At 41.4% G+C, this 26,136-nt stretch overlaps 1 protein-coding gene across 10 annotated transcripts in view; it reads left to right on the forward strand.

Moving 5' to 3' along the window:
- Window positions 1-26,136, forward strand: part of STARD9 (StAR related lipid transfer domain containing 9) — a 151,442-nt gene that overhangs the window by 71,750 nt on the left and 53,556 nt on the right. For 8 of the 10 annotated variants that reach the window (XM_063652147.1, XM_063652149.1, XM_054452108.2 and 5 more), the window contains 9 exons: window positions 3,649-3,718; window positions 5,153-5,225; window positions 13,765-13,832; window positions 15,391-15,488; window positions 15,876-16,085; window positions 16,343-16,440; window positions 17,925-18,002; window positions 18,462-18,533; window positions 21,840-22,019. In XM_063652147.1, coding sequence (XP_063508217.1) covers window positions 3,649-3,718; window positions 5,153-5,225; window positions 13,765-13,832; window positions 15,391-15,488; window positions 15,876-16,085; window positions 16,343-16,440; window positions 17,925-18,002; window positions 18,462-18,533; window positions 21,840-22,019 — 947 coding nt within the window. The remainder of the gene's footprint in view (window positions 1-3,648; window positions 3,719-5,152; window positions 5,226-13,764; window positions 13,833-15,390; window positions 15,489-15,875; window positions 16,086-16,342; window positions 16,441-17,924; window positions 18,003-18,461; window positions 18,534-21,839; window positions 22,020-26,136) is intronic. The other 2 variants (XM_063652150.1, XM_063652151.1) reach the window with 1 other exon arrangement.

Here is a 26,136-nt window from a genome sequence, read left to right on the forward strand (position 1 = left end):
CTATGAGTATGGATGCCTTTTTCTCCTTTTAATCTGCCAATTTTTGTTTTATATATTTTGAGGCTTTATTATTACATGCATACAAAGTTAGAATTGTTAAAACTTCCTGGTTCATTGAACACTTTTTTCATTGTGAAGGATTTTTCTTTATCTCTAGTAATGCTTTTACTTTAAAGTCTACTTTGTCAGGCATTAACTAAACTAGCTTTCTTTGGGTTAGTGTTTGTATTTTTATCTTCTTTTCTACTTTTACTTTCAGTTTTCTGTGTATGTTTCAGATGTGTTATTTTAAAAAATTTTCCTTTTGCTTTGTTTTACCTTTGTTTCATCACAGTTTTGGTCTTTTAATTTGATAATGTGGTCTGCTTATATTTAATGTAACCACTAATTTTATTTGGGTTTAAATCTGTTATTTTGTGTTTTCTCTTTACTTTTCCTGTTTTATGTTCCTTTTTCTTTACTTTGTCTTTTGGTTTGATAACTTTAAAAAATTATTCCATATTCCTTCTCCACTAGCTTATTATTTACACATTGTCTTACTATTTTGGTGGTTACTCCAGAGATTACAACATAGACCATTGACTTATCAAAGTCTAATATTTACTGGTTGTTCTGCTTCTTCCCAGACAATAAACTTTATAAGACTTGAACTTAGTTTGTCCCTTCTTGACTTAAATGCCATTTTTATGGCTCTTAATTTTTAAAGAATATCCTACCTTTTATCTCTGACTTCCTTCTACTTCAAGAATAATCTTGTTTTCCCTCTAGTGTAGATCTGCTATTGACAAGTTCTCTTTTGGCTTTTTGTTTGTTTGTTTGAGATGGAGTCTTGCTCTGTCACCCAGGTTAGAGTGCAGTGGCGCGATCTCGGCTCACTGCAACCTCCACCTCCTGGGTTTGAGCAATTCTCCTGCCTCTGCTTCCCGAGCAGCTGGGATTACAGGCACCTGCTACCATGCCCAGCTAATTTTTGTAATCTTAGTACTTACTGAGATGGGGTTTCACCATGTTGGACAGGCTGATCTTGAACTCCTGACCTAAAGTAATCCACCGGCCTTGGCCTCCCAAAGTGCTGGGATTACAGGCATGAGCCCCCACACCTGGCCTGCTCTTCTTATTCTTGAAGGTAAAGTTCACTGAGTACAGAATTTTAAATTGATGGTTATTTTCTTTTAGTCGTTAAAAATTATACCATTCTCTTCTGCTTTCCACTGTTTTTGCTGAGAAGTCATCTCTTAGTCTAATTTTTTCAATATTTTTCCTTTTGTCTTTGAACAGTTTATTATAATCTACGTATGGGTAGATTTAGGTTTTTTAAAAATCATGCTGGGATTTTTGAATTGTGCTTTTGTATCTTTTTATCAGTTTTGGGAAGTTCCTGGCCATTACCTTTCCTTTTTTTCCCCCCTTCCCTCCACTACCATTACCTCTTATAATATTCCTTCTACCCCATTCTTTCAGGACTCTAATTACAGGTATGTTAGGCCTATTCCCTGTATACTCTGTGAGTCTCACCATTTCTTCTATAATTAATTAATTAATTAGACATGAAGTCTTGCTAATGTTGCCCAGACTGGTTTTGAACTCCTGGGCTCAAGGGATCCTCCTGCCTCAGCCTCCCAAGTAGCTGAGATTACAGGTGTGCACTACCACACCTAGCCTCCACTTTTTTTTTCTTTGAGATGGAGCCTCGCTCTGTCGCCCAGGCTGGAGTGCAATGGAGCAATCTCGGCTCACTGCAACCTCCACCTCCCGGGTTCAAACGATTCTCCTGCCTTAGCCTCCCTAGTAGCTGGGATTACAGTCGCGCGCCACCACACCCGGCTGATTTTTGTGTTCTCATTAGAGACGGGGTTTCACCATGTTGGTCAGGCTGGTCTTGAACTCCTGATCTCGTGATCCACCCGCCTCGGCCTCCCAAAGTGTTGGGATTACAGGCTTGAGCCACTGCACCCGGCTGCCTCCATATTTTTAATCTTTTGTCTCTCTGTGCTTAATTTTGAGTATGTTTCTGATCTATCTTCCTGCTCACTCATTCTTTCTTCAGCTATGTCTAACCTGCTATTAAACTTTATATTGAGTTTTTATTTTCACTTAGAGTATTATTTCTCAGATATCCATTTTATTATTTCATTATAGTTTTCAAGTTTACAATCTTGTCTTTCAACTCCTTGAAAATAGTAAGCAGAGTTACTTTTTTTTTTTGAAATGAAGTTTTGCTCTTATCGCCTAGGCTGGAGTGCAATGGTGAGATCTCAGCTCACTACAACCTCTGCCTCCTAGGTCCAAGTGATTCTCCTGCCCCAGCCTCCCGAATAGCTTGGACTATAGCCTCCCGCCGCCACGTCCAGCTAATTTTTTGTATTTTTAGTCGAGGTGAGGTTTCACCATGTTGGCCAGGCTGGTCTTGGAACTCCTGACCTCATGATCCACCTGCCTTGGGCTCCCAAAGTACTGGGATACTGGGATTACAGGCGTGAGCCACCGAGCCTGGCCTTTTTTTTTTTTTTTTTTTTTGAGATGGAGTTTCGCTCTTGTTACTGAGGCTAGAGTGCAATGGCGTGATCTCGACTCTCCATAGCCTCTGCCTCCTGGGTTCAAGGGATTCTTCTGTCTCAGCCTCCCGAGTAGCTGGGATTACAGGCATGCGCCAACAAGCCCAGCTAATTTTTCATTTTTGGCAGAGACAGGGTTTCTCCATGTTCGCCAGGCTGGTCTCAAACTCCTGACCTCAGGCCCGCCCGCCTCAGCCTCCCAAAGTGCTGGGATTACAGGCATGAATCACAGTGCCCAGCCTTCAGAGTTAATTTAAGTCGGCCTGGTAGCTTCAGTATCTGGGTCTTTCTTGGATTGCTTTCTATTGACCATTATTTTTTTTGGTTTCATTTATGTTACTTTGTTATTTTTGGTGTAATTGTATTTAGCAATAAGCCCATGAAGTTACTTTGTTTTTGAATCTCTAATACAGGGATTCTCTAGAACAGTTGGGAAGGCCTTTGGGACTTGGTCAGTAACCAGCCATGAAGATTTACTTTCATGCCCGTAGGCTCCTCTTCACCTATCTAAAGCCTCCTCATTCTATAGTGGCTAAATTTAAGTCTCACTTCTTCTATGGAGCCTGCCCTGACCACGCCGCTGATCTCCTCATCATGTATCATCTTTCCCACTCCTGTAGCACTTGGCCATATTGTCTTGTATAGTGTAACTTATCATGATTGTAAACTGTGGGAGGACAGAGATGAGTGTACTTTGTATTTTGTATGCCAAACCGAGTCTGCCACCTTGTGGGGAAAACAACACTGGCCTACCTCAGGGACTTCGTGAGGGCCAAATGAGAACAGTTCTTATAACCTATATGGCAGAATTGTAAGGAATTATAGTTGTTGTTAGCATATGGTCTATATGACTTATAGACCATAATCTCTGTGAGGGCAGAGACCTATATTCCTAGAGCCTATCATATACCTGACAAGAGGTTTCCAATAAATATTTCTTGATTTAATTTATGATCTGAATGAATTTGGCCAGATTCCCTCATTTTTATCTATTAAATAATATGAAATAGGAATGATAAAGACTTACAAGAAAAGGTTAAAGTTTACCAAAAATTTCATTTAATTTCTTTTTTCTGTTTCACAAATCCGATAGGTTTATCTCAACATGTAGTTACCAATTATAAGCAAGTAATCCAACTCTTGGAGGAGGGAATTGCAAACAGGTAACAGGTTTGTTTGTTTCTATCATTCTTTTATCATCACACTCCTGTCCTGTGTTCCCATTTCCCTTTGGGGAGTGTATAATGACACTTAAAATTGTCTCTGTGTGTAGAGATGTTCACAACCAGGAGGCTCTTCCCAGAACAGTAATGTTCCCAGGGTAAGGGGTGGTGACTAAGATTTAGTCTCTTCTCACTAGTAATGAAGCTGGAATCTGTTCTGGACATAATAATATTAGGCAGTAAGCCCAAGGAAGTTACTCTATACTTTGTTTAGAGCTTCTAAATTTGGAAGAAAGGATTCTTACCTGCGTTGTCCTCTCCTCAGGTTTGATAGATATAAAGATGAATATAGTGTAAAAGTTTCAGAAAAACATTTTTTTCTAGTTTTGCATACTTATAAGGTAGCCCCTCAAAAGACTGTTTTGAATCTGCTATGAATAACTAGGTGCTGTAGATTCCCCTGAAAGCTATTGTAAATTGTAATAACATTCCATGTTGTAAGTTACTATGAAATACCTAGAATATTACAAGTAAATGTCCCTAAAAAAGGCTTTTTTTTTCTGGGGTAAAAAGATCTTTAGAACCTTCTATTTATCCTGTTAATAGCAGGACCAAGTTAATTGAACATAAAGGAAGAAATTTAAATTTAACATTCTCCTGAGCTTCATGGAACTCTCTTGGAGACACTTGCTTCTGGTCTTTAGGATACCCTGAGCTCTGTGATTTTTCAGTGTCAGGCTTGAATCATGAGACTAGCCTCTAGATTTTGGCCCTTTTCTTCAATTCTCCAGATCCTCTGAGAACACAGCTCAGTGAGATGCTCTTAGATAAAGGAAAACCTCTCCTGACTTTAAGGGTTAACACTGTAATGGATTTCTAAGGGAGATCGTGAATTCCACCTGGCTTAAGCATGATATTGATGTGATTTAAGATCTCATTTCCAAAATCTTTCTGACACTATAGAATTAATATTCTGTGTTTAATGAAAACTTACATTCTCTGTCTTTGAGATATCTTCTCTAGCAAGCTCTCTACATCCACTTGTCTTACTAAAATGACTCCAAGAATAAAATAAAGTGAAAGAATAAAATAAAATAAAATGGGTCTATCTTGGGCATGTTCTTCCAGGTTGATGACGCTCTAGTCTTCATTTCCCTTTTCACTCGAATTTTTGCTTCTATTGCTTAAAAAAAAAAAGTTTCAGTGTAGTTTAGTATGAAGCTACACTCTGTTTTATGCTCAGATATCAGCACCTGGAGTGCTGCTTCTGCCCTCTTTGGACTATTCTCTTCATGATACTGGACTAAATATGTGTGTTTTATGATTCTCATCTGTGAACCTCAGCACTAACATTTCTTGTATTCCCTATGGATCCTTAAGAATCCACCATGTGTAAACAATCCTCGTCCTAACAGTTTTTCCTTACATACACAGAATCACAGCAGCCACCCATGTTCATGAGGCCAGCAGCAGATCCCACGCCATTTTCACGATCCACTACACGCAGGTTGGTAACCCCTTACGTTTGGTGAGATTTATTCCTCTCCTTGTACCTTTAAACCACTTTCTTGTCTTCCTTCCTATTTCTTTTTTTGTTTGTTTGTTTTTGAGACAGGGTCTCACTCTGTTGCCCAGATTGGAGTGCAGTGGCACGATCTCAGTCACCTCAACCTCTGCCCCCCAGGCTCAAGCAATTCTCCTGCCTCAGCCTCCCAAATAGCTGGGATTACAGGATGCGCCACCACGCCCGGCTAATTTTTTTTTGTATTTTTAGTAAAGACGGGGTTTCACCATGTTGGCCAGACTGGTCTCAAACTCCTGACCTCAAATGATCCACCTGGCTTGGCCTGCCTAAGTGCTGGGATTACAGATGTGAGCCATCATCGCCCCTGGCCCTGTTTCTTTTCCTTTCCTCCTACTCTCACGTTTATAGGTGCTCTGATAGAACCTAATATTATAAACCAGATTTACACACAATCCATTAAGCTATACACCTAGAATGGGTAGAAGCATTTTATAAAGAGTAATCAAAATATCTTCTGTTTGTATTTATTTTTAACATTTTAAAACACTTTCACGTCTATGTGATCAGTATGGACATTTAAAACAAAAGGTTGAAAAGAAAATAAGCATTAAAATGAAATATTAGAAGATTCACTTCCATTATGATGGAATGAGGAGGTCAAGTCATATCCCCAAAAGCAACTATAAAGCTGGACAAAATCCTTTCTGTGGTCTGAAAATAGATTAAAGGAATGTAACAAAGTGAGAAGCACCACACCCAAAATAAAACAATGACCAAAAACTCCCTAAATTTGTTGAAAATCATTTATAGATCTAAGAAGCTCAAAGGACTCCAAGTAAAATAAACACAAAGAGACCGACACCTAGACATATCATATTTAAACTGTTGAAAGACAAAGAGAAAATCTTAAAAACAGGTAGAGAAAAGTGACTCATACAGGAGAACAATTACATGATGAATGACTGACTTCTCATCAGAACCATTGAACCCTAGAAGTCAGGGGGCTGAGATAATATAAAAAACTGGCAATAAGAACATCCCCAGATTGGAAAAAAAAAAAGTAGAATTTATTGCCAGCAGACTTACCTGACAAGAAAACTAAATGAAATCTTCTAGGCTGAAAGAAAGTGATATTAGAAAGTATGTTAAATCTATAGGAGACAATGAGATATCTGGGAATGGTAAATGTGTGAGTAAATATTAAAAAACCTACATTCTTTCTCATTTCTTCTCCTAATGTCAATAAAAGAATAAGATTACATAAAACCACAATTATAACAATACATTTTTGTACATCGTCGTATATGAAAATAACAGCACAAGGGAAGTGAAAGGAGATATATTTAAGTAGAGTTTCTACATTTTACAGGAGTTAAGTTGGTATTATTTTGAAGTAGATCATAAATAAAGATATGTATTGTAATCTGTAGAGCAACTACTAAGAAAATAGCTCAAAAATATAATTTTAAAAATCAACATTTCTTCTGCCTCCTCTGGGCAGAAAAAACAACAGAAATTAAAATGGTACATATTAATAAAAATACCTAACAGTTAAAGGCAGTGGAGGAAGAACAGAGGAACAAAGGAGATATGAGACATAGAAAAAAGAAAAATCAGACATGGATGGTTCTGAGCACATCAATAATTATTAAATACATTAAGTGTGAATTGCATAAGGTACAAATTTTCAGATTGCATAAAAGCGAGACCCAACTATATGCTGTCTATAAGAAACACACCTTAGAACCACAGACACAGGTTGAAAGTAAAAGGATGGAAAAAGATATACTGTAATAATAGTAACGATAAGTCCTAGCCAGAGTAATAAGACAAGAGAAAGAAATAAAGGGCATCCAGATCAGTAAAGAGGAAGTCAAACTGTTGCTGTTCGCTGACAACATGATTGTATACCTAGAAAACCCTAAAGACTTATCCAAAGAGCTCCTGGAACTGGTAAATGAATTCAGCGAAGTTTCAAGGTACAAAATTAATGTACATAAATCAGTAGCCCTGCTATACACCAACAGCAAGCAAGCCGAGAATCAAATCAGGAACTCAACATTTTTTGCAATAGCTGCAAAAAAAATAAAATACTTAGGAATATACTTAACTAAGGAGGTGAAAGACCTCTACAAGAAGAACTACAAAGCACTGTTGAAACACAGACAAATGGAAACATGTCTCATGCTCATGGATGGGTAGAATCAGTACTGTGAAAATGGCCATACTGCCTAAAGCCGTCTACAAATTCAATGCAATCCCCATCAAAATACCACCATCATTCTTCACAGAACTAGAAAAGACAGTCCTAAAATTCTTATGGAACCAAAAAAGAGCCCACATAGCCAAAGCAAGACTAAGCAAAAAGAACAAATCTGGGCCAGGCGCAGTGGCTCATGCCTGTAATCCCAGCACTTTGGGAGGCTGAGGCGGGCAGATCACTTGAGGTCAGGAGTTTGAGACCAGCCTGGCCAATATGGTGAAACCCCTCTCTACTAAAAATAGAAAAAATTAGCTGGGCGTGATGGCGGGTGCCTGTAATCCCAGCTACTCGGGAGGCTGAGGCAGGAGAATCGCTTGAACCTGGGAGGCAGAGGTTGCAGTGAGCTGAGATCACGCCGCTGCACTCCAGCCTGGGCAACAGAGTGAGACTTCGTCTCAAAAACAACAACAAAACCAAATCTGGATGCATTACATTACCCAATTCAAACTATACGATAAGGCTAATAGTTACCAAAACAGCATGGTACTGGGACAAAAGCAGGCATATAGACCAATGGAACAGTTTAGAAAATGCAGAAATAAAGCCAAATACTTACAGCCAACCAATCTTCGACAAAGCAAACAGAAATGTTAAGTGGGGAAAGGACACCCTGTTCAACAAATGGTGCTGGGATAATTGGGAAGCCACGTGTAGGAGAATGACAGTGGATCCTCATCTCTCACATTATACAAAAATCAACTCAAGGTGGATCAAAGGCTTAAATAAAAGACCTGAAACCATAAAAATTCTAGAAGATAACATTGGAAAAATCCTTCTAGACATTGGCTTAGGCAAAGACTTCATGAGCAAGAATCCAAAAGCAAATGCAACAAAAACAAAGATAAATAGATGGGACTTAAAACAAAAATCTTCTGCACAGCAGAAGAAATAATCAGCAAACAGCCCACAGAGTGGGAGAAAATCTCTGCAGTCTATGCATCCTACAAAGGACTAATATCCAGACTCTACAAGGAACTCAAACAAATCAGCATGAAAAAAAGTCCCATCAAAAAGTGGGCTAAGGACATGAATAAACAGTTCCCAAAAGAAGATATACAAATGGCAACAAACATAGGAAAAAAAAATGCTCAGCATCACTGAGGGAAATGCAAGTCAAAATCACAATGCAATACCACCTTACTCCTGCAAGAATGGCCATAATCAAAAAAATCAAAAAAGAGGCTGGGTCGGTGGCTCACACCTGTAATCCCAGCACTTTGGGAGCCTGAGCCAGGTGGATCACCTGAGGTCAGGCATTCAAGACCAGCCTGGCCAACATGGTGAAATGCTGTATCTACTGAAAATACAAAAATAAGCTGTGTCTGGTGTCGCGCTCCTGTAGTCCCAGCTACTCACGAGGCTGAAGCCGGAGAATTGCTTGAACCTGGGAGGCAGAGGTTGCAGTGAGCCAAGATCGCGCCACTGCACTCCAGCCATCTCCAAAAAAAATAGATGTTGGCCTGGATGTGGTGAAAAGGGAACGCTTTTACACTGTTGGTGGGAATATAAACTAGTATCACTATTATGGAAAACAGTGTGGAGATTCCTTAAAGAACTACAAGTAGATTTACCCAGAGGAAAAGAAGTCGTTATATGAAAAAGACACTTGCACATGCATGTTTTAGCAGCACAATTCACATTTGCAAAAATATAGAACCAGCCCAAATGTCCATCAGTCAATGAGTGGATAAAGAAAATGTGGTGTATATATACCGTGGAATACTACTCAGCCATGAAAAGGCACGAAATAATGGCATTTGCAGCAACCTGGGTGGAATTGGAGACCATTATTCTAAGTACCGCAGGAATGGAAAACCAAACATATCTTCTCACTTATAAATGAGAGCTAAGCTGTGAGGACACAAAGGCATAAGAATGATACAAAGGCATAAGGACACATAGGCATAAGGATGCAATGGCATTCTTATGCTAGGCATAAGAATGATAATGGACTTTGGGGACTTGTGGGAAAGGGGGGTGAGGGATAAAAGACTATACGTTGGGTACAGGGTACACTGGGTGATGGGTGCACCAAAATCTCAGAAATCACCACTAAAGAATTTATTCATGTAACCAGACACCATCTGTTCCTCCAAAACCTATTGAAATTTTTTAAAAAGTAAGCATAAGAGAGCTGGAGTGGTATTTTAATGTCAGGCAAAAAATAGGTTTTAAGGCTGGGCATGGTGGCTCAAGCCTGTAATCCCAGCACTTTGGGAAGCCGAGGTGGATGGATCGCCTGATGTCAGGAGTTTGAGACCAGCCTGGCCAACATGGTGAAACCCCGTCTCTTCTAAAAATACAAAAAAAAAAATTAGCCGGGCATGGTGGTGAGTGCCTGTAGTCCCAGCTACTCAGAAGGCTGAGGCAGGAGAATCACTTGAATCCAAGAGGCAGAGGTTGCAGTGGGCCGAGATCGCACCATTGCACTCCAGCCTGGCCAACAAGAGTGAGATTCCGTCTCAAAAAAAAAAAAAAAAAAAATAGGTTTTAAGACAAATACTAGAGACAGGACTGTTTCATAATGATAAAGGGTCAGTCAGTACATTGAAGAAATATAACATTTATAAATGTATGCACCCTGAACAACCAAACCTCAAAATACATGAAAACACTGATGGAATTGAAAGATTAAAATAGACAGTTCAACAATGGTTGGATATTTCAGTATCTAATTTCCAATAGTAGGTAGATAACCAAACAGAAATCAGTGAGGAAATAGAAGATTTGAGCAACATTATCAAACTATGTGACCTAACTGACATTTTCAGTACACTTCATCCAACATCACAGAATACACATATTTTCAAGTGCACCTGGAGCATTCTCTGAGATAAACCCTGTGCTTCCTAAAGCTAAAGTAACCAAGATAGTGTGGTGTTAGTGTTAAGATAAATAGATTACTGGAACAGAATAGAGTCTAAAATAGACTCACACATATATAGGCAACTGATTTTTAATAAAGTTGCGAAGGCAATTCGGTGGAGAAAATATCTTTTCGGCAAATGGTGGGAGAACAATTGGATGTCTATATGAAAAAAAGGAACTTTGATCTATGTTTTGCACTTTATCGGAAAGTTAACTCATATTGAATCATGGCTCTAAATAGGAAACCTGAAACTATTAAACTTTAGAAGATAACTTAGGAGAACCTTTGTGATTTTTGATTAGGCAAAGGTTTTATAGATATGGCACTAAAACCACAAATTGAACAAAAGTACAAATTGAAATTTGGAGTTAATCACAATTTCAAACTTTTGTACTTTTATAATTTTTTTTGAGATGAGGTCAGACTCTGTCACCCAGGCAAGAGTGCGGTGGCACAATCATGGCTCACTGCAGCCTCAACCTCCCGGGCTCAAGTGATCCTCCCACCTCAGCCTCCCAAGTAGCTGGGACTTACAGGTGTGTGTGTGTGTGTGTACACTTACAATGTATAAAATACCTTTTGTATTTTTTTTTTTGTAGAGACAAGGTCTCATTATGTTGCCCAGGCTGGTCTTAAATCCCTAGGCCTCAAGTGATCCTCCTGCCTCAGCCTCCCAAAATGCTGGGATTACAGGCATGACCCACCACGTCTGGCCTTTTGCACCTTTTTTTTTTTTTTTTTTTTTAATGAGACTGAGTCTTGCTCTGTTGCCCAGGCTGGAGCACAGTGGCATGATCTTGACTTATTGCAGCCTCCATCTCCCAGGTTCAAGTGATTTTTCTGCCTCAGCCACCCAAGTAGCTGGGATTACAGGCACACATTACCATGGCTGGCTAATTTCTGTATTTTTAGTAGAGATGGGGTTTCACCATGTTGGCCAGGCTGGTTTCGAACTCCTGACCTCAAGTGATCCAGCTTGCCTCTGCCTCTCAAAGTGCTGGGATTACAGGCATAAGCCACCGTGCCTGGCCCCTTTTGCACTTTTAAAGACACTGTTAGAATAAAAAGAAAAGCAGGCCAGGTGCAGTGGTTCATGCCTGTAATCCCACCACTTTGGGAGGCCTAGGCGGGCGGATCACTTGAGGTCAGGGGGTCGAGACTAGCCTGGCCAAGATGGTGAAAACCCTGTCTCTACGAAAAATACAAAAATTAGCCGGCTTGGTGGCATGCACCTGTAATCCCAGCTACTCGGGAGGCTGAGGCAGGAGAATTGCTTGAACCCAGTAGGCAAAGGTTGCAGTGAGCCAAGATCATGCCACTGCACTTCAGCCTGGGTGACAGAGCAACACTCCCTCGAAAGAAAGAAAGAGAGAGAAAAGAAGAAGGAAAGAAGGAAAAGCAACAGATAGGTAGAGCTTATTTGCTAAACATACATCTGATGAAGGAATTATATCCGGAATATATAAAGAACTCTCTAAACACCATGAGAAAACAACTCAAAACAATGGCAAAAATTTTGAACTGACATTTCACTAAACAAAATATGCTAGTGACAATTAAGTACTTGAAAAAATTCTCAACATCCTTATTCATTAGGGAAATACAAATTAGAACCAAATGAGATACCACTACCCACCTTTTAACATGGCTAAAATTATACTAAATATCAGCAAGTTGCGTAGGAGCAGGAGTTTTCATACACTGCTCTACTGGTGGGAATATAAATGGTATAACAACTTGGGAAAAGAGTTTGGCAGGTTTTTCTTGGGGGGGGGGGAGTGTGTGTGTGTGTGTGTGTGTGTGTGTCACTCTATTGCCCAGGCTGGAGTGCAGTGGCGTGATCTTGGCTCATTGCAACCTCCGCCTCCCGGGTTCGTGCGATTTTCCTGCCTCAGCCTCCTGAGTAGCTGGGACTACAGGTGCCCACCACCGTGCTCGGCTAATTTTTGTATTTTTAGTAGAGACGAGGTTTCACCATTTTGGCCAGGATGGTCTCGATTTCCTGACCCTATGATCCACCCGCCTCGGCCTCCCAAAGTGCTGGGATTACAGGCATGAGTCATTGTGCCCAGCCTAGCAGTTTCTTAAAAAGTTAAATATATACCTATCATATGACCCAGTAATTCTACTCTTAGGTGTTTATCCAAAAGAAATGTCCATAGAAAGATGTGCACAAATGTCCATAACTGTTATTTGTAATTACCCTAAAATGGAAACAACCTGCACATCCATCAAAAGGCAAATGGATAACTGTGGTATATCCACACAATGGAATAATAGCAGTAAAAATGAATGAACTGTTGATGCATGTCTTAACATGGATGAATCTCAAAATAATTATGTACAATGAAAAGAGCCAGACATTGTATAATTCTATTTATATGAAACATTCTGAAAAGGCAGACTTACAGACATAGAAAGTTAAGTGATTGCTTCAAGCTGGGGATGGGAACAGAGATTGACTGCAAAGACTTGAGGGATTTGGGGATTATTTGAAATGTTCTAAAACTACATTTGGTTGATGATGTATAACATTAACAATTTCTGGTCAGTGCAGTGGCTCATGCCTGTAATCCCAACACTTTGGGAGGCCGAGGCAGGCAGATCACCTGAGGTCAGGAGTTCCAGACCAGCCTGGCCAACATGGTGAAACCCTGTCTCTGCTAAAAATACAAAATTAGCCGGGCCTGGTGGTGTATGCCTGTAATCTCAGCTACTTGGGAGGCTGAGGCAGGAGAATCACTTGAACTTGATAGGCCAGAGGTTGCAGTGAGCTGAGATCATGCCATTGCACTCCAGCCTGGGTAACAAGAGCAAAACTCAGTCTCAAAAAAAAAAAAAAATTTAACAATTTCTAAAACAAAATAACAAAACCCACATTGAATCAGGGTGGAGGGCAGAATAGTTTCTTTTTGGGGGCTGGATGGCACTAAATAGAACTTACAGGGCAGAGTTTCTGCCCTGGCAAATTAAGGTGCTGTGACTGAGGTTAGGAAGAGACCATCAGAGGCCACCCACATGCTGTGGCTCTCTGCTAATAAGAGTCAGAGCCCCCTGGGAGGGAGTTGAGCATTTGTGTGGTAAATTGTACTGAAATTCCTGATGCCACTGAAAGTTGTGCTCAGCAAAACTTCATGGAAGTTTGTCTGCTTTGTCTGTAAGTTCTGCTGGTGTTTTTTGTTTTGTTTTTTTAAAGTGATGATCCAGGGCCCTGTTGATTTTATCTGTCAGATATTGAGAGCTCACCTAGTTTGAATCACATTAGAATACAGATTTGTTGAGTGAATTGGATAAAAATCCAAAATATCACCTTGGTTGGAAGAATGTCTAAGGGGAAAACAATACAAATCATTCCAAATGGCAGGCTTTAAATGTGTTTTCTCCTCTAGGCAATCCTGGAGAACAGCCTCCCTTCTGAAATGGCTAGCAAGATCAACCTTGTGGACCTAGCAGGCAGGTAATGAGGATTTCAAAACTAAGGGGGATTACTCTTGTTCTTGCGTGTTTTACAGTAAATAAGCTGTTCCAATCTTTTTCATATTTCAGTCATCCTGAGAATATTACAAAAGAAATAAGCTCTTCGAATGCTAGGTTAAGAAGTTATTTTCTAGGGGCTGAAAAGTTCCTCTACATCAGGGATTCTCAATCTTGGTTGCACATTAAATCACCTGAGGACCTTTTCTTTTTTGAGACAGTCTTACTCTGTTGCCCAGGCTCCAGGCTGGAGTGCAGTGGTATGGTCATGGCTCATTGTAATCCTGAACAACTGGGCTCAAGTGACCCTCCTGCCTCAGCCTCTGGAGTAGCTGGGACTATAGCCACGTGACACCACATCTGGCTTTTTTTTTTTTTTTTTTTGGAGGGACAACATCTCATTACGTTGCCCTGGCTGGCCTCACACTCCTGGCCTTGGGCAATTCATCTGCCTCAGTCTCCCAAAGTGCTGGGATTACAAGCGTAAGCCACTGCACCTGGCCACCTGAGGACCTTTTAAAACTCCCCATACCTATACCCCAGATCAGATAAATCAGATTATTAGTGAGGTTGGTGGGAGTGCAAGCATCAGGATATTGTTAAAGCTGCCCAAGTGATTCTAATGTATAGGAAAGATTAAAAAAACACTGCTTTCAGTGAACTGAATTAGTACAACTTTTCTCTTTGATTTAATATTGATTTTATTTTTTCTTTAATATTGATTTTTATGCAGTTCTTTACTTAAAAAAAAAGTTTTACTTGGTGGTGCACATCTATAGTCCCAGCTATTCAGGAGGCTGAGGTGGGAGGATCACTTGAGCCCAGGAGTTTGAAGCCAGCCTGGGCAACATAACAACATAGCTCAACCCAATCTCTAAAGAAAAAAAAGTTTAAAAAATCTTGAAAGGTTGAGAAGATACTGCCTTGTGGGTATTAGAAGGAAGCATGAATTATAGTTACATATATATTTAGAAAGAGGTAGTCTTGAGGGGGATAATGTGATCACAAGAAAGGGTAAGATGAAATAAGGCAAATTTTCTTATTTTAAAACAATATGGTACAGTATTCCCTTAAGAACTAAGTGCTGTTTGAAAGAAACTATTATCAGCCAATTGGAAGTGTGAATTTTTAATATTTCCCATTTACTTAAAAAAGAAATTCAAAACTGTTGTCAGCTAATGGCACAAATACCATAAAGGTATAAATACAGGAATTTGAAACAATAGAGAAGTGAATATACCAAAAAGCCGTGCTAATATCATTACTGTAAATGAGCATTACATTTAGCATAAAGTGTTCTGACAGTCAAAATAAAAACAGAAACATAATGAGTTATTTGATTTTTGTTGCCTGAGAAGCAGAAAAAGTCCAGTTCATTACAAGATGGTAACATTTTCTTCTGGAACTGAATTCTAAAAGGAATTTATTATGTGAGTCTTTTACAGCATGATATACAGAATAAAGGATAGTATTTTTCAACAGCATTGTAAAGATAGTGTCTTATTTGCTTTTGTTTTTGTTTTCCATTGACTGTGTTTTAGTGAAAGAGCAGATCCCAGTTACTGTAAGGACCGCATTACTGAAGGAGCCAATATCAACAAGTCCCTTGTGACTCTGGGAATTGTCATCTCCACCTTAGGTATTTTGCTGATAGATAATGGGAGTGGGAGGGAGACTTTGGAAAATAACTCATGTTTTCATTTTGTCACAATAGGGTAGACACAGGGTTCCTTTTGATAAGGTTACCTTCTGGTTTGGGGCATGAAAAATTGATATTTGTCCTTGGTTTTAGAGTAGAATGCTATCCTACTACTATAATTTCTAAAAGAGGGGAGTCTAAAAAATTATGTGGCTCAAACATTCCATATCATGAGTCTAAAGTCTTTAGGAACACCTAAAATACCTTATTGTATGCAGAAAGGGATTAGGAAATATGATACTTAAGTCTGTGTTCTCCAACCATTGTTTTGTTTTAATATATTTGCTTTATAATTCCTTCTTCCATTTTCTTTTTTCATCTTTTAAGCCCAGAACTCCCAAGTTTTCAGCAGCTGCCAGAGCCTCAACAGCTCAGTCAGCAATGGTGGTGACAGTGGGATCCTTAGCTCTCCTTCTGGGACCAGCAGTGGAGGGGCACCCTCCCGAAGGCAGTCTTATATCCCATACCGAGACTCTGTGTTGACCTGGCTGCTGAAGGACAGCCTTGGAGGCAACTCTAAAACCATCATGGTTGCCAGTGAGTGGGATGCCAGAGCTGGATCTGTGTTGGGACTGTACTCTATCTCAGAGAAAGGGCCATGGCCCCAGTGAGTGGGGTGCCAGAGCTGGATCTGTGTTGGGACTGGTACTCTATCTCAGAGAAAGGGCCATGACCACCAAGGTTTCTCATTTCATCAGGGGTCTTATACAGCATGGGCAGTAGTAGCAAGGCAAGTGATTAAGGGCTGGGATGGATGGGCTGGCATGTTTTTAAACTTTCTCCTTCTACCTCAGCGGTGTCTCCTGCACACACTAGCTACAGTGAGACCATGAGCACACTGAGATATGCATCCAGTGCCAAAAACATTATCAACAAGCCACGAGTAAATGAGGTGAGACCTTTTCAGAAGTCCTGGTCTGGTATAGTTTACACAAAGCTTTCCTTATTTTTTTTTTCTCTCATTGATTTCTTTCTCTTTGTACTCACCTCAACTTTCCAGGCTTGTCCTCCAAATGATGAGGGAGTAGAATTCATTCTTGTACTGTCATCTCCTTCTTTCCTATCTCTACTGCCTTCATTCAGTAACCTTTTATGAATAACTTATTTTAGATACTTCTCTAAGGCCATTCCTCTTAAGATTTCTTAGTTTACCATTACTACTCTAAGAAAGGTCATTTATTTTTTATTTTATTATTTTATTTTTAGAGACAGGGTCTCACTGTCACCCAGGCTGGAGTGCAGTGGTGCAATAATTGCTCACTCTAAGAAAGTTCATTTAAAAAGTTTGTGTTTACTGCTTTTATTTTGAATTTATGTTGATTTATTCCTGTGTTTTTGTATTTGTTTGCCTGTTTTGAGAAGGGGTCTTGCTCTGTTGCCCAGGCTAGAGTGCAGTGGCACTATTGTGGCTCACTGCAGCTTCAACCTCCAGGGCTTAAGTGATTCTCCCACCTCAGCCTCCTGAGTAGCTGGGACCACAGGTGCATGCCACCATGTTAGGCTAATTTTTTAAAAAAATTTGGTAGAAAGAAGGTCCCACGATATTGCCCAGGCTGGTCTCAAACTCCTGGACTCAAATGATCCTCCCACCTCAGCCTGCCAAAGTGCTGGGGTTACAGGTGTGGGCTAAGGTGCCCAGTCTTATGCCTGTGTTTTTTTATGCAAGTTGTGTTTTATTTTTCTCTACGCAAATTGCAGTGACTTCTCTGTTTAGATTAAAAAGAGAGTGTAGGAATTCATTGGTTTTTGTTTATCCTTTAATGTTTTTTCTTTCTATTGTTTTTCTCCTCTGCCCACGCAGAACTATTCATTGGTTTTTGAAAGCTAAATGAGAATTTTCCAAACGTTCCTTCACAATTTCAGTGAGAAGTTCCAGAGCACAGATCATAGCTGGTGGCCAGACACACACTACATACACACATACACACACACACACACACCCCCCCATATGTAGACTGTTTTAAAAAGGCAATGTAATTAGGCAGTATTAGGCTTAGTCACAATACTGGAAGGTTAGTACTTACTACCTATACATGCCCTGGCTTTTGTGTTACCTGCTTGACCTCTAGGGAAATGATTCTCAAACTTTAGTGTGTATCAGAAATCACCTGGAGGGTTTGTTAGAACACTGCTGGGCCCTAGTCCTTCAGAGTTTCTGATTTAGTAGGTCTGGGGTGGGCCAAAGTGTGCATTTCTAACAGGTTCTTAGGTGAAGTGGATGCTGCAGGTCCTGGGACCACAACTTGAGAATGATTGACTGCTGTAGAGGCTACTCCAAAGGAGTACTCTACCTCTTCCAAGCCAATTGCAAATAGCATTTCACAGCTGAGTGGGACTTGATAACAATCAGTGGTGATGGAGTTCTCTGTGTTTCAGGATGCAAACGTAAAGCTGATAAGAGAACTCAGAGAAGAGATTGAAAGACTGAAAGCCCTGCTGCTGAGCTTTGAACTGGTATGCAGACAGTCAGAACCTTTCCATACTTAAGTGAAATTCTCCTTCTGAGCCTCTTTTCTTCTCCATAGAGTCTGGGCCCTGCTGCATTCTATGTTCTCAGTTGACTCTTATGAGGCAGAGATAGGAGCAAAGACAAAACAGAGATGTCTCTGATTTCTCGGTGTAGCTTCAGATGGTGTGGGCATTTTTTCACTTTATCATCTCTTGTCTTGTGCCTGAATGGTCCTTGCCCTGTGTGGGCAGGTACGGAGAATGGGGCCCTCCAGGAAAATTTCTTTGTATTTTCCATCTTTGTACCAATATGAACCCAAATACTTAGGCTCCTGATTTATTTCTCATTTTAATGATAAAGTCTTTCCTTTATCTGCACCTTATCTTCCTTCACAAGTGTAAGGGTGGGACCTACCTGAGGGTCAGACCAGGAAAATATCAAAGCATATCTCTATCTTTGTGCAGAGAAACTTCGGTTCAATGAATGATGAAAAGGATGAAAACCTGAAGGAGCTGGTTCTCCTAAATGAATTGAAGGTGGGTGTGTTGGGTGGACTCAGTTGTGCTTTACATCACCCTGGGAGCTCCCTCCATTATTCCTGAGCTAGGTAGGGTTGCTCCCTTGGCAGGACAGAGAAGAGCTGTCTAATTTAAAGACAGTGTTTGTTTCCTTTAAGCCTTGACCAGGGGATGTGTTTGCCTGGGGGACTGTTAATGACTTTCTGACTTTCTGTATTCTCTCAGGGATTCATAAGTCCTTTGGATAGTGAGAGTAGCCTGTGGGGAAAAGACTGTTTTCTTGTCTGTAAATCAGTCAACCAAGATGTATTCATTGTTTGAGGATCAAATAGGTGCTCAGCATGATGCTGCAAGAGGTACAGAGAGGTCCCTGCCCTCAAATGGTTTGCAGTCTAGTTGGAAACACATTTAGAGAATGGTGTGTTTCATGAACCATGTGATTTAGATGAAAGAGTCTAGGGAAGGAAGAAATCATTATGGTTTGGGATTTTCAGAGCAGACATCATATGTTGGTGCTGGAAGGCAGAGAACTGACCTTGAACTAGCCCTTGAAGGTTTGCTAGGGTTGCTACATAGGGAGAAGGGGTAAGGCATTGGGTGAGGGAGGGATAACATAAGCAAAGCCTTGAAACTGGGAGAAGGAAGGGGTGTGAGAGGCCATGTGGAAGCACACACTGTGAGGAAGACTAAGCTGGTTAGAATGGGTGTTCATGGTAGAGGGTAGTGCAGGTAAGGTTAGGGCAAGTTTAGAAGGTTTGAACTTGGTGTAAACAGGATTAATAGCTTCTTGAATCAGGTTGGTGACATAATAAAGGAGTATCTTTGGAAAATTAATATGATAGTTGTATGCAGGATGAATTGAAAGGTGGGAAGACTGGAAGCGGGGGACCAACCAGGAAAGAGACTGCTGTAACCCAGTGAGGGCAAGGACAAGACATTTTGGAAAAGTAGAATAGTGATTCCCAGAGACATTTTTTTAAAAATTAATTTTATTTTTTTGAGAGGGAGTCTCACTCTATCACCCAGGCTGGAGTGCAGTGTTGTGATTTCAGCTCACTGCAACCTCCGCTTTCCAGGTTCAAGTGATTCTCCTGCCTAAGCCTCCCGAGTAACTGGGACTACAGGTGTGTACCACCACACCTGCCTAATTTTTGCGTTTTTAGTAGAGACAGGGTTTTACCATATTGGCCAGGCTGGTCTCGAACTCCTGGCCTCAGGTAATCCACCCGCCTTGGCGTCCCAAAGTGCCGGGATTACAGGCATGAACCTCTGTACCTGGCCCCCAGAGATATTTAAAAGGAAGAAATGGTGGGCAGTTTTTTTTGTTGACAGATTAGATTTATTTTTATTTTTTTATTTTATTTTTTTTTTTGAGATGGAGTCTCACCCTGTCACCCAGGCTGGAGTGCAATGGTATGATCTCAGCTCACTGCAACCTCTGCCTCCCAGGTTCAAGCAATTCTCCTGCCTCAGCCTCCTGATTAGCTGGGATTACAGGCTCACGCCACCACGCCCGACTAATTTTCGTATCTTTAGTAGAGATGGGGTTTCACCATGTTGGCCAGGCTGGTCTCGAACTCCTGACCTCGTGATCCACCCACCTCGGCCTCTCAAAGTGCTGGGATTACAGGCGTGAGCCACCGCACTTGGCCTATTTTTTATTATTTTGGGATGGAGTTTCACTCTTGTCATCCAGGCTGGAGTGCAGTGGTGTGATCTCAGCTCACTGTAACCTCCGCCTGCTGGGTTCAAGCAATTCTCCAGCCTCAGCCTCCCGAGTTGGGATTACAGGTGCCCACTGCCACGCCAGGCTAATTTTTTGTATTTTTAGTAGAGAAGGGGTTTCACCATGTTGGCCAGGCTGGTCTTAAACTCCTGATCTCAGGTGATCCGCTCACCTCAGCCTCCCAAAGTGCTGGGATTACAGGCATGAGCCACCACACCCGGCAGACAGGTTAGATTTAAATCCTACAACCAAATGTTTCAATTTCCAATATTCTGTTGCATCATCCTTATATGTTATTAAAGTATCCTGGCCATGTTAACGTTTTGTCACCCTTAGTAAACCTCAAGACTAAATCACACATCTAGAAGTTTCTCTAAAAAATTTTTCCTTCAGTCATGTATTCTGATTTTTGGTTCAGAAAATATCATCCCTCTATACTAAGGGATGAAGTGTAGGGGAGCTAAAATCATTCCAAACTCATTAGCATTCTTACATTATGCAGGCCAGCTGAGCTGGACTTGAACCTGCCCCTTGTTGGCTGTATGATCTTAGGCAGTGTAGGAGTAGGTGATGAAAGCTGGCCAGAGGGGCAGCTGTGCCAGGTTGGCTGAACTGTAAGCCACAGTGCCCTGCCACTCACCAATGCCAGGGGTCCCTATCCAACCCAGCCCTTTACAGGTACCCTGTAGTTTCCTGGTTTCCAAACTTCAATCAATGATTATTAAAATAATGTTTCTAGGGCACATAAAGCACTTGTACCTAAACCTGGCATAATTTTTTTTAAGTATTCCCTTTATGAGAGAAGCACTTAGCTAAATCTAGTTTGTTTGTTTTTTTCTGAGCTTCCTCAGTTCTTCCATTCCCAGGATAAGCTCAATGCTTAGGCATCAGTTTCCACTAAAAGAAGAAAAAGTACCCTACATTTATCACTGTGCATGTCCCTAAGGTGGTCTTAGCTTAAGGCCTCTAAGCCTGGGTATATTTACTTTTAAAACTCTGTTCCTGGTACACAGTAAGCACTCAGTATTTTACTGTTATTATTGTTTTTATTGTCTTATTACATGATCTTCCAGACAAGTTCCATATAGTCTTAGTTCCACCTGGGGAGATTCCTCTCAGTGCTTTGTGGTTCTGTGAGCCGTGTGCAAACTTATATGATAACTCAAAGTACTGTACTTTGGGAAAGAAGTGTGTAGGTCATAAAAAGTTCCCAAGTATGGATCATATGAAACGGGTGGGGAAAGGGAAATTATAAACATAGATGTCTAACATCCCAATTAATTTTTTAAAAAAACTTGAAAATAACATGTTTTTTTCTAATTATAAAAACAATACATGCTCATTGCAGAAAACTTTAAAAATAACATTTATTGAGGGGGCTTCTGTTTATACAAGTAACACTTGCTTGTTGAAGAAAACTTGGAAAACACAGCTTGCAGTTGGAGGAGGTACAAGGGCTTCTGTGGGGCTTTGAATAGTATTGGGGAGGATCATAAGAAAGCAGTACCCTGGGAAAATAGGAATAGATTGTAATGACTTCTGACCTTTAGTCTGTTCCCCATGCTGAGTGTCTCAGATCACCTCCTATACCTCTGCAGATAGACCAGCTGACTAAAGACTGGACACAGAAGTGGAATGATTGGCAGGCCCTCATGGAGCATTACAGTGTGGACGTCAACAGGAGGAGGGCTGGGGTGGTCATCGACTCCAGCCTGCCACACTTGATGGCCTTGGAGGATGACGTGCTCAGCACAGGTGTTGTGCTCTATCATCTCAAGGTGAGGAGGCTGGTGTATCCTTTTTTTCCTAAGCCACTGGCCCCAGAGGTCAAGGAGGGAAGAGCTAGGAGCAGCAGCCATGTTTCTGTGAATTGAAATCAAGACAGATGCTACAGAGCTGCCTTCAGGTTTGCTCTCAGGAAATGTCTACCTGACAAATTGTGATCTGTTTTGCCTTTGTATGTATAGAGCAGAAGACTGGAAATCAGAACAATTGTTTTTCAACTGCTGCTACTATTGTTCTTATGTAACTTACTTTTGTTCTCTTTGCCTTAATTTCCTCATTTTAAAGTAAGAATGATGCTTATCATATTCGTTTTCTGGCTTACTGAAGCATAGGGGTACAGTCATGGAGAGTGAAACCCTAACCTCAAGATAACCATTAGTGCTCCTAAACTCTACAAATACAGACTGCTCACAGGTGGCTTTCAGGCTGGGTGTGGTGGCTCACACCTGTAATCCCAGCACTTTGGGAGGCCGAGGCGGGCAGATCACTTGAGGTCAGGAGTTCGAGACCATCCTGGCCAACATGGCGAAACCCCACCTCTACTAAAAATACAAAAATTAGCCGGGCGTGATGGTGGGCGCCTGTAATCCCAGCTACTCGGGAGGCTGAGGCAGGAGAATCACTTGAACCTGGGAGGTGGAGGTTGCAGTGAGCCGAGATCATGCCACTGCACTCCAGTCTGGGTGACAAAGTAAGACTGTGTCTCAAAAATAAATAAATAAAATAAATAAAAATAATGTTAAAAAAAAAGGTGGTTTTCAGAGACTAAAGGGGGAATTCAGAAGATTTGAAAGTTTTCTTCTGACAATTCCCCACTTCATTCGACCCCAAATAAACAGTACACTTCCCACTTCTCCATCACTACATTTACCTGGAAAAGGAGACAGAGAAAGTAGGTAAAGGAAGCTTAAAATATAGGGAGGGTCCAAAGAGCTAGAGTGGTGTGATGGTGGGGGAAGTGGGAATGACAGGCATCCATCTAGAAAAAGATTAAAGTTAAAGCTGCCAAACAGCACCTGGCCCACCTTGCTCTGTGTCACCTGGAGGCCAGTCCTTGTTTCTGATTGAAGTGGTTTTGAGAGTTCGTGACCTATTGTAGATAGAGTCTTTTATCTTCTTCTCATCAATGTGTTCTACTGTGGGAGGACAGTTCCTATGGACAGCAGAATGTACTTCCCATGCTCAAAATCCCTGTGCTCACTGAAAATCTAGTTTTCATTCTCATAATTATCCCCAGCTGACGTTTAAAAAGAACAAAGAGTTTCTGGGGAGTATGTAATGCTGTTGTTATCCCTGGAGAAATTGGACTCCTTCCTAGTGCTGCAGAGCATATGGAAGTGAGATGTTAGCAAAGCTCATCGGTGTTCTTAGGATAAGCCCTTTGGGAAGTTGTCAGAGACTGAGCTGCTCAGACAGAAAATTTAAAGTAGTTTATTTTCTGGTATACGGGGTATAAATTTTCTTAGTGAAAGTGCCTGAGGCAGAAGTGGCTGGCAACTTTTACCTTAGCAAGAAAACTAAACACCAAATGGCTGTATAGATCCTCCCATTAGTCAGAAGCACAGAGAGAGGTTGGAGTTCAGGAAGAGACCAGATTGATTAAAATGGTCACTATTTGAGTAGAACTGATCTGATATATGGATTGGATGTAGAGTGAATAGATGAAGCTAGAAATCAAGTAGTAGAGCTTAGGGTCGCAGCAGAGGGTTAAAGGACATAACTATTAGATTGAATCATAGACATGGAGATGAATGATGAACTCATCTGAAGATAGGTTTGCTGAATTTTTTTTTTTTTTTTTTTTTTTTTTTTGAGACGGAGTCTTGCTGTGTCACCCAGGCTGGAGTGCAGTGGCGCAATCTCCGCTCACTGCAACCTCAGCCTCCTGGGCTCAAGTGATTCTCCTGCCTAAGCCTCCTTGCGTAGCTGGGATTACAGGCGTGCACAACTGTTGGGAATAATGCTTAAAATTTTAAGGAAATTGAACACTTTACACTTAAAGGATTTTTAGTAAAGCAATTTTACTTTTGTGCAGAGGGGTGCTTCTCCTTGGCCAGTTGCCATGAGAACACATCTGAACAAAGGGGCATGAGAGCCTTTATTTCTGACACAAGTCCTGCTCCTGTACCCTTTCTCCTTCCCCATTGGCCAGGGTTGGGTCGTACATTCTAAACTAATCCTGGTTGGCTAAACATTTGAACCTTTTTAGATAAGGTGGGCACATAAGGGAGAGAGGGGGAAGGGGTGTCTGCAATGAGTTAGAGAGCTAGTTTTTTTTTAAAATAAGGAAAGGAATGTGAGCTGGTACTGATAACACCTGGTACTGTGGCATGTCTGGGCATTTAATAAAGGCAGAAAGGAAGAAAAAAGAGAAAAAGGAAAAAAAGGGGTGGGGGGTTAGTATGTATTGAAGAATAAAGGATTGATCAGGCTATTTGAAGAGAAACTTCGTCATATCCCACAACCACCATGCCCGGCTAATTTTTGTGTTTTTGGTAGAGACGGGGATTCACCATGTTGGCCAGGCTGGTCTTGAACTCCTGACCTCAAGTGATCCACCTACCTTGGTCTCCTAAAGTTCTGGGACTACAGGCATGAGCCCTCACGCCCCACTGGATTGCTGATTTTCATTGCTTAGTCAGTACATAGTGAGGATTTTACTCCCTTCCTGGTGCATTTCCAGTGGACCTGGGTGATAAGATTTTAGTCTACTTCTAATCCTGGCATTTCTGCATTTTGTGTACTTTCCCCACCTTTTGTTTGTTTAGCTATTGACTTAGGTAATAGTACTAACAGTAATGGCCCAAGATTCTGTTTGTTGTTGTTTGTTTGTTTGTTTTTTGCTAAGTTGGTTACAGACCTAGAACTAGTCCCTGGCAACCCGGAAGCTGTTTTTCCCTGGGTCACTTGGGGAAGTGTCTTGGGTGGGAAGAGGACAGAGGGAAGGACAGGGAGAGCCCAGGTTACTGATATGCTGGACTTCATCCTCATAATTGCCTTTGTGCCACTAACTCTCCCTACATAAAGAGGCAGGGTGGGCAGTGAACACATATGCCAGCCAGCTCAGTCCTCATCTGAGATGCCATCACCTTTTGTTGGTAATTTCTACCCTGCAAATCTAGAAGTTATGATGTGCCGTAGCCTTTATCTTTTTGGAAGGGCTGTCCCTGAATATGCATGAAAAGTTTCCACCTTTTTCCCTTGAACTGCCCTCTGATTCTGTTTGACAGTGTTTGTGGAGGCTAGCATCTGTTGACTTCTGTGGTCCTCAGTGCCTGAGCAGGAAAGGCTGGCTCTGGCTGTTTGTGTGTTTGCAGAGAGGAGGGACAGAGGGGGATGCAGTGAGGACAGAGCCTCATTCATTATAGCTAGGATTCTTCCTTCTCGCAAGCTATTTTGGAGGAGTGTCAGGGACCTCCCTGCTCTGGCTGCTGACAGTGAAGCCTAGTGGGGAATTCTCTGGTCTCCTTAAAAACAGTACTGGGCCAGACGTGGTGGCTCATGCCTATAATCCCAGCACTTTAGGAGGCTGAGGCAGGCAGATCACCTGAGGTCAGGAGTTCGAGACAACCATGGACAACATGGCGAAACCCTGTCTCTACTAAAAATACAAAAATTAGCCAGGCATGGTGGCACACACCTGTATTCCCAGCTACTCGGGAGGCTGAGGCAGGAGAATCGCTTGAACCTGGGAGGCAGAGGTTGCAGTGAGCTGAGATGCTGCCACTGCACTCCAGCCTGGGTAACAGAGTGAGACTCCATCTCAAAAAAAAAAAAAATTACTGGTCGGGTGCGGTGGCTCACGCTTATAATCCCAGCACTTTGGGAGGCCAAGGCTAGCGGATTGCCTGAGGTCAGGAGTTCAAGACCAGCCTGGCCAACATGGTGAAACCCTGTCTCTACTAAAAATATAAAAATTAGCCGGGCATGGTGGCAGGCACCTGTAGTCCCAGCTAGTTGGGAGGCTGAGGCAAGGGAATCGCTTGAACCTGGGAGGCGAAGGTTGCAGTGAGCTGAGATTGCACCACTGCACTCCAGCCTGGGCATCAAAGCGAGACTCCATCTCAAAAAAACAAAACAAAATAAACAAAAAGACATTCATTACTGGGG

This window comes from Pongo pygmaeus, chromosome 16 (genome assembly GCF_028885625.2).
Source record: "Pongo pygmaeus isolate AG05252 chromosome 16, NHGRI_mPonPyg2-v2.0_pri, whole genome shotgun sequence".
Lineage (NCBI taxonomy): Eukaryota > Metazoa > Chordata > Mammalia > Primates > Hominidae > Pongo > Pongo pygmaeus.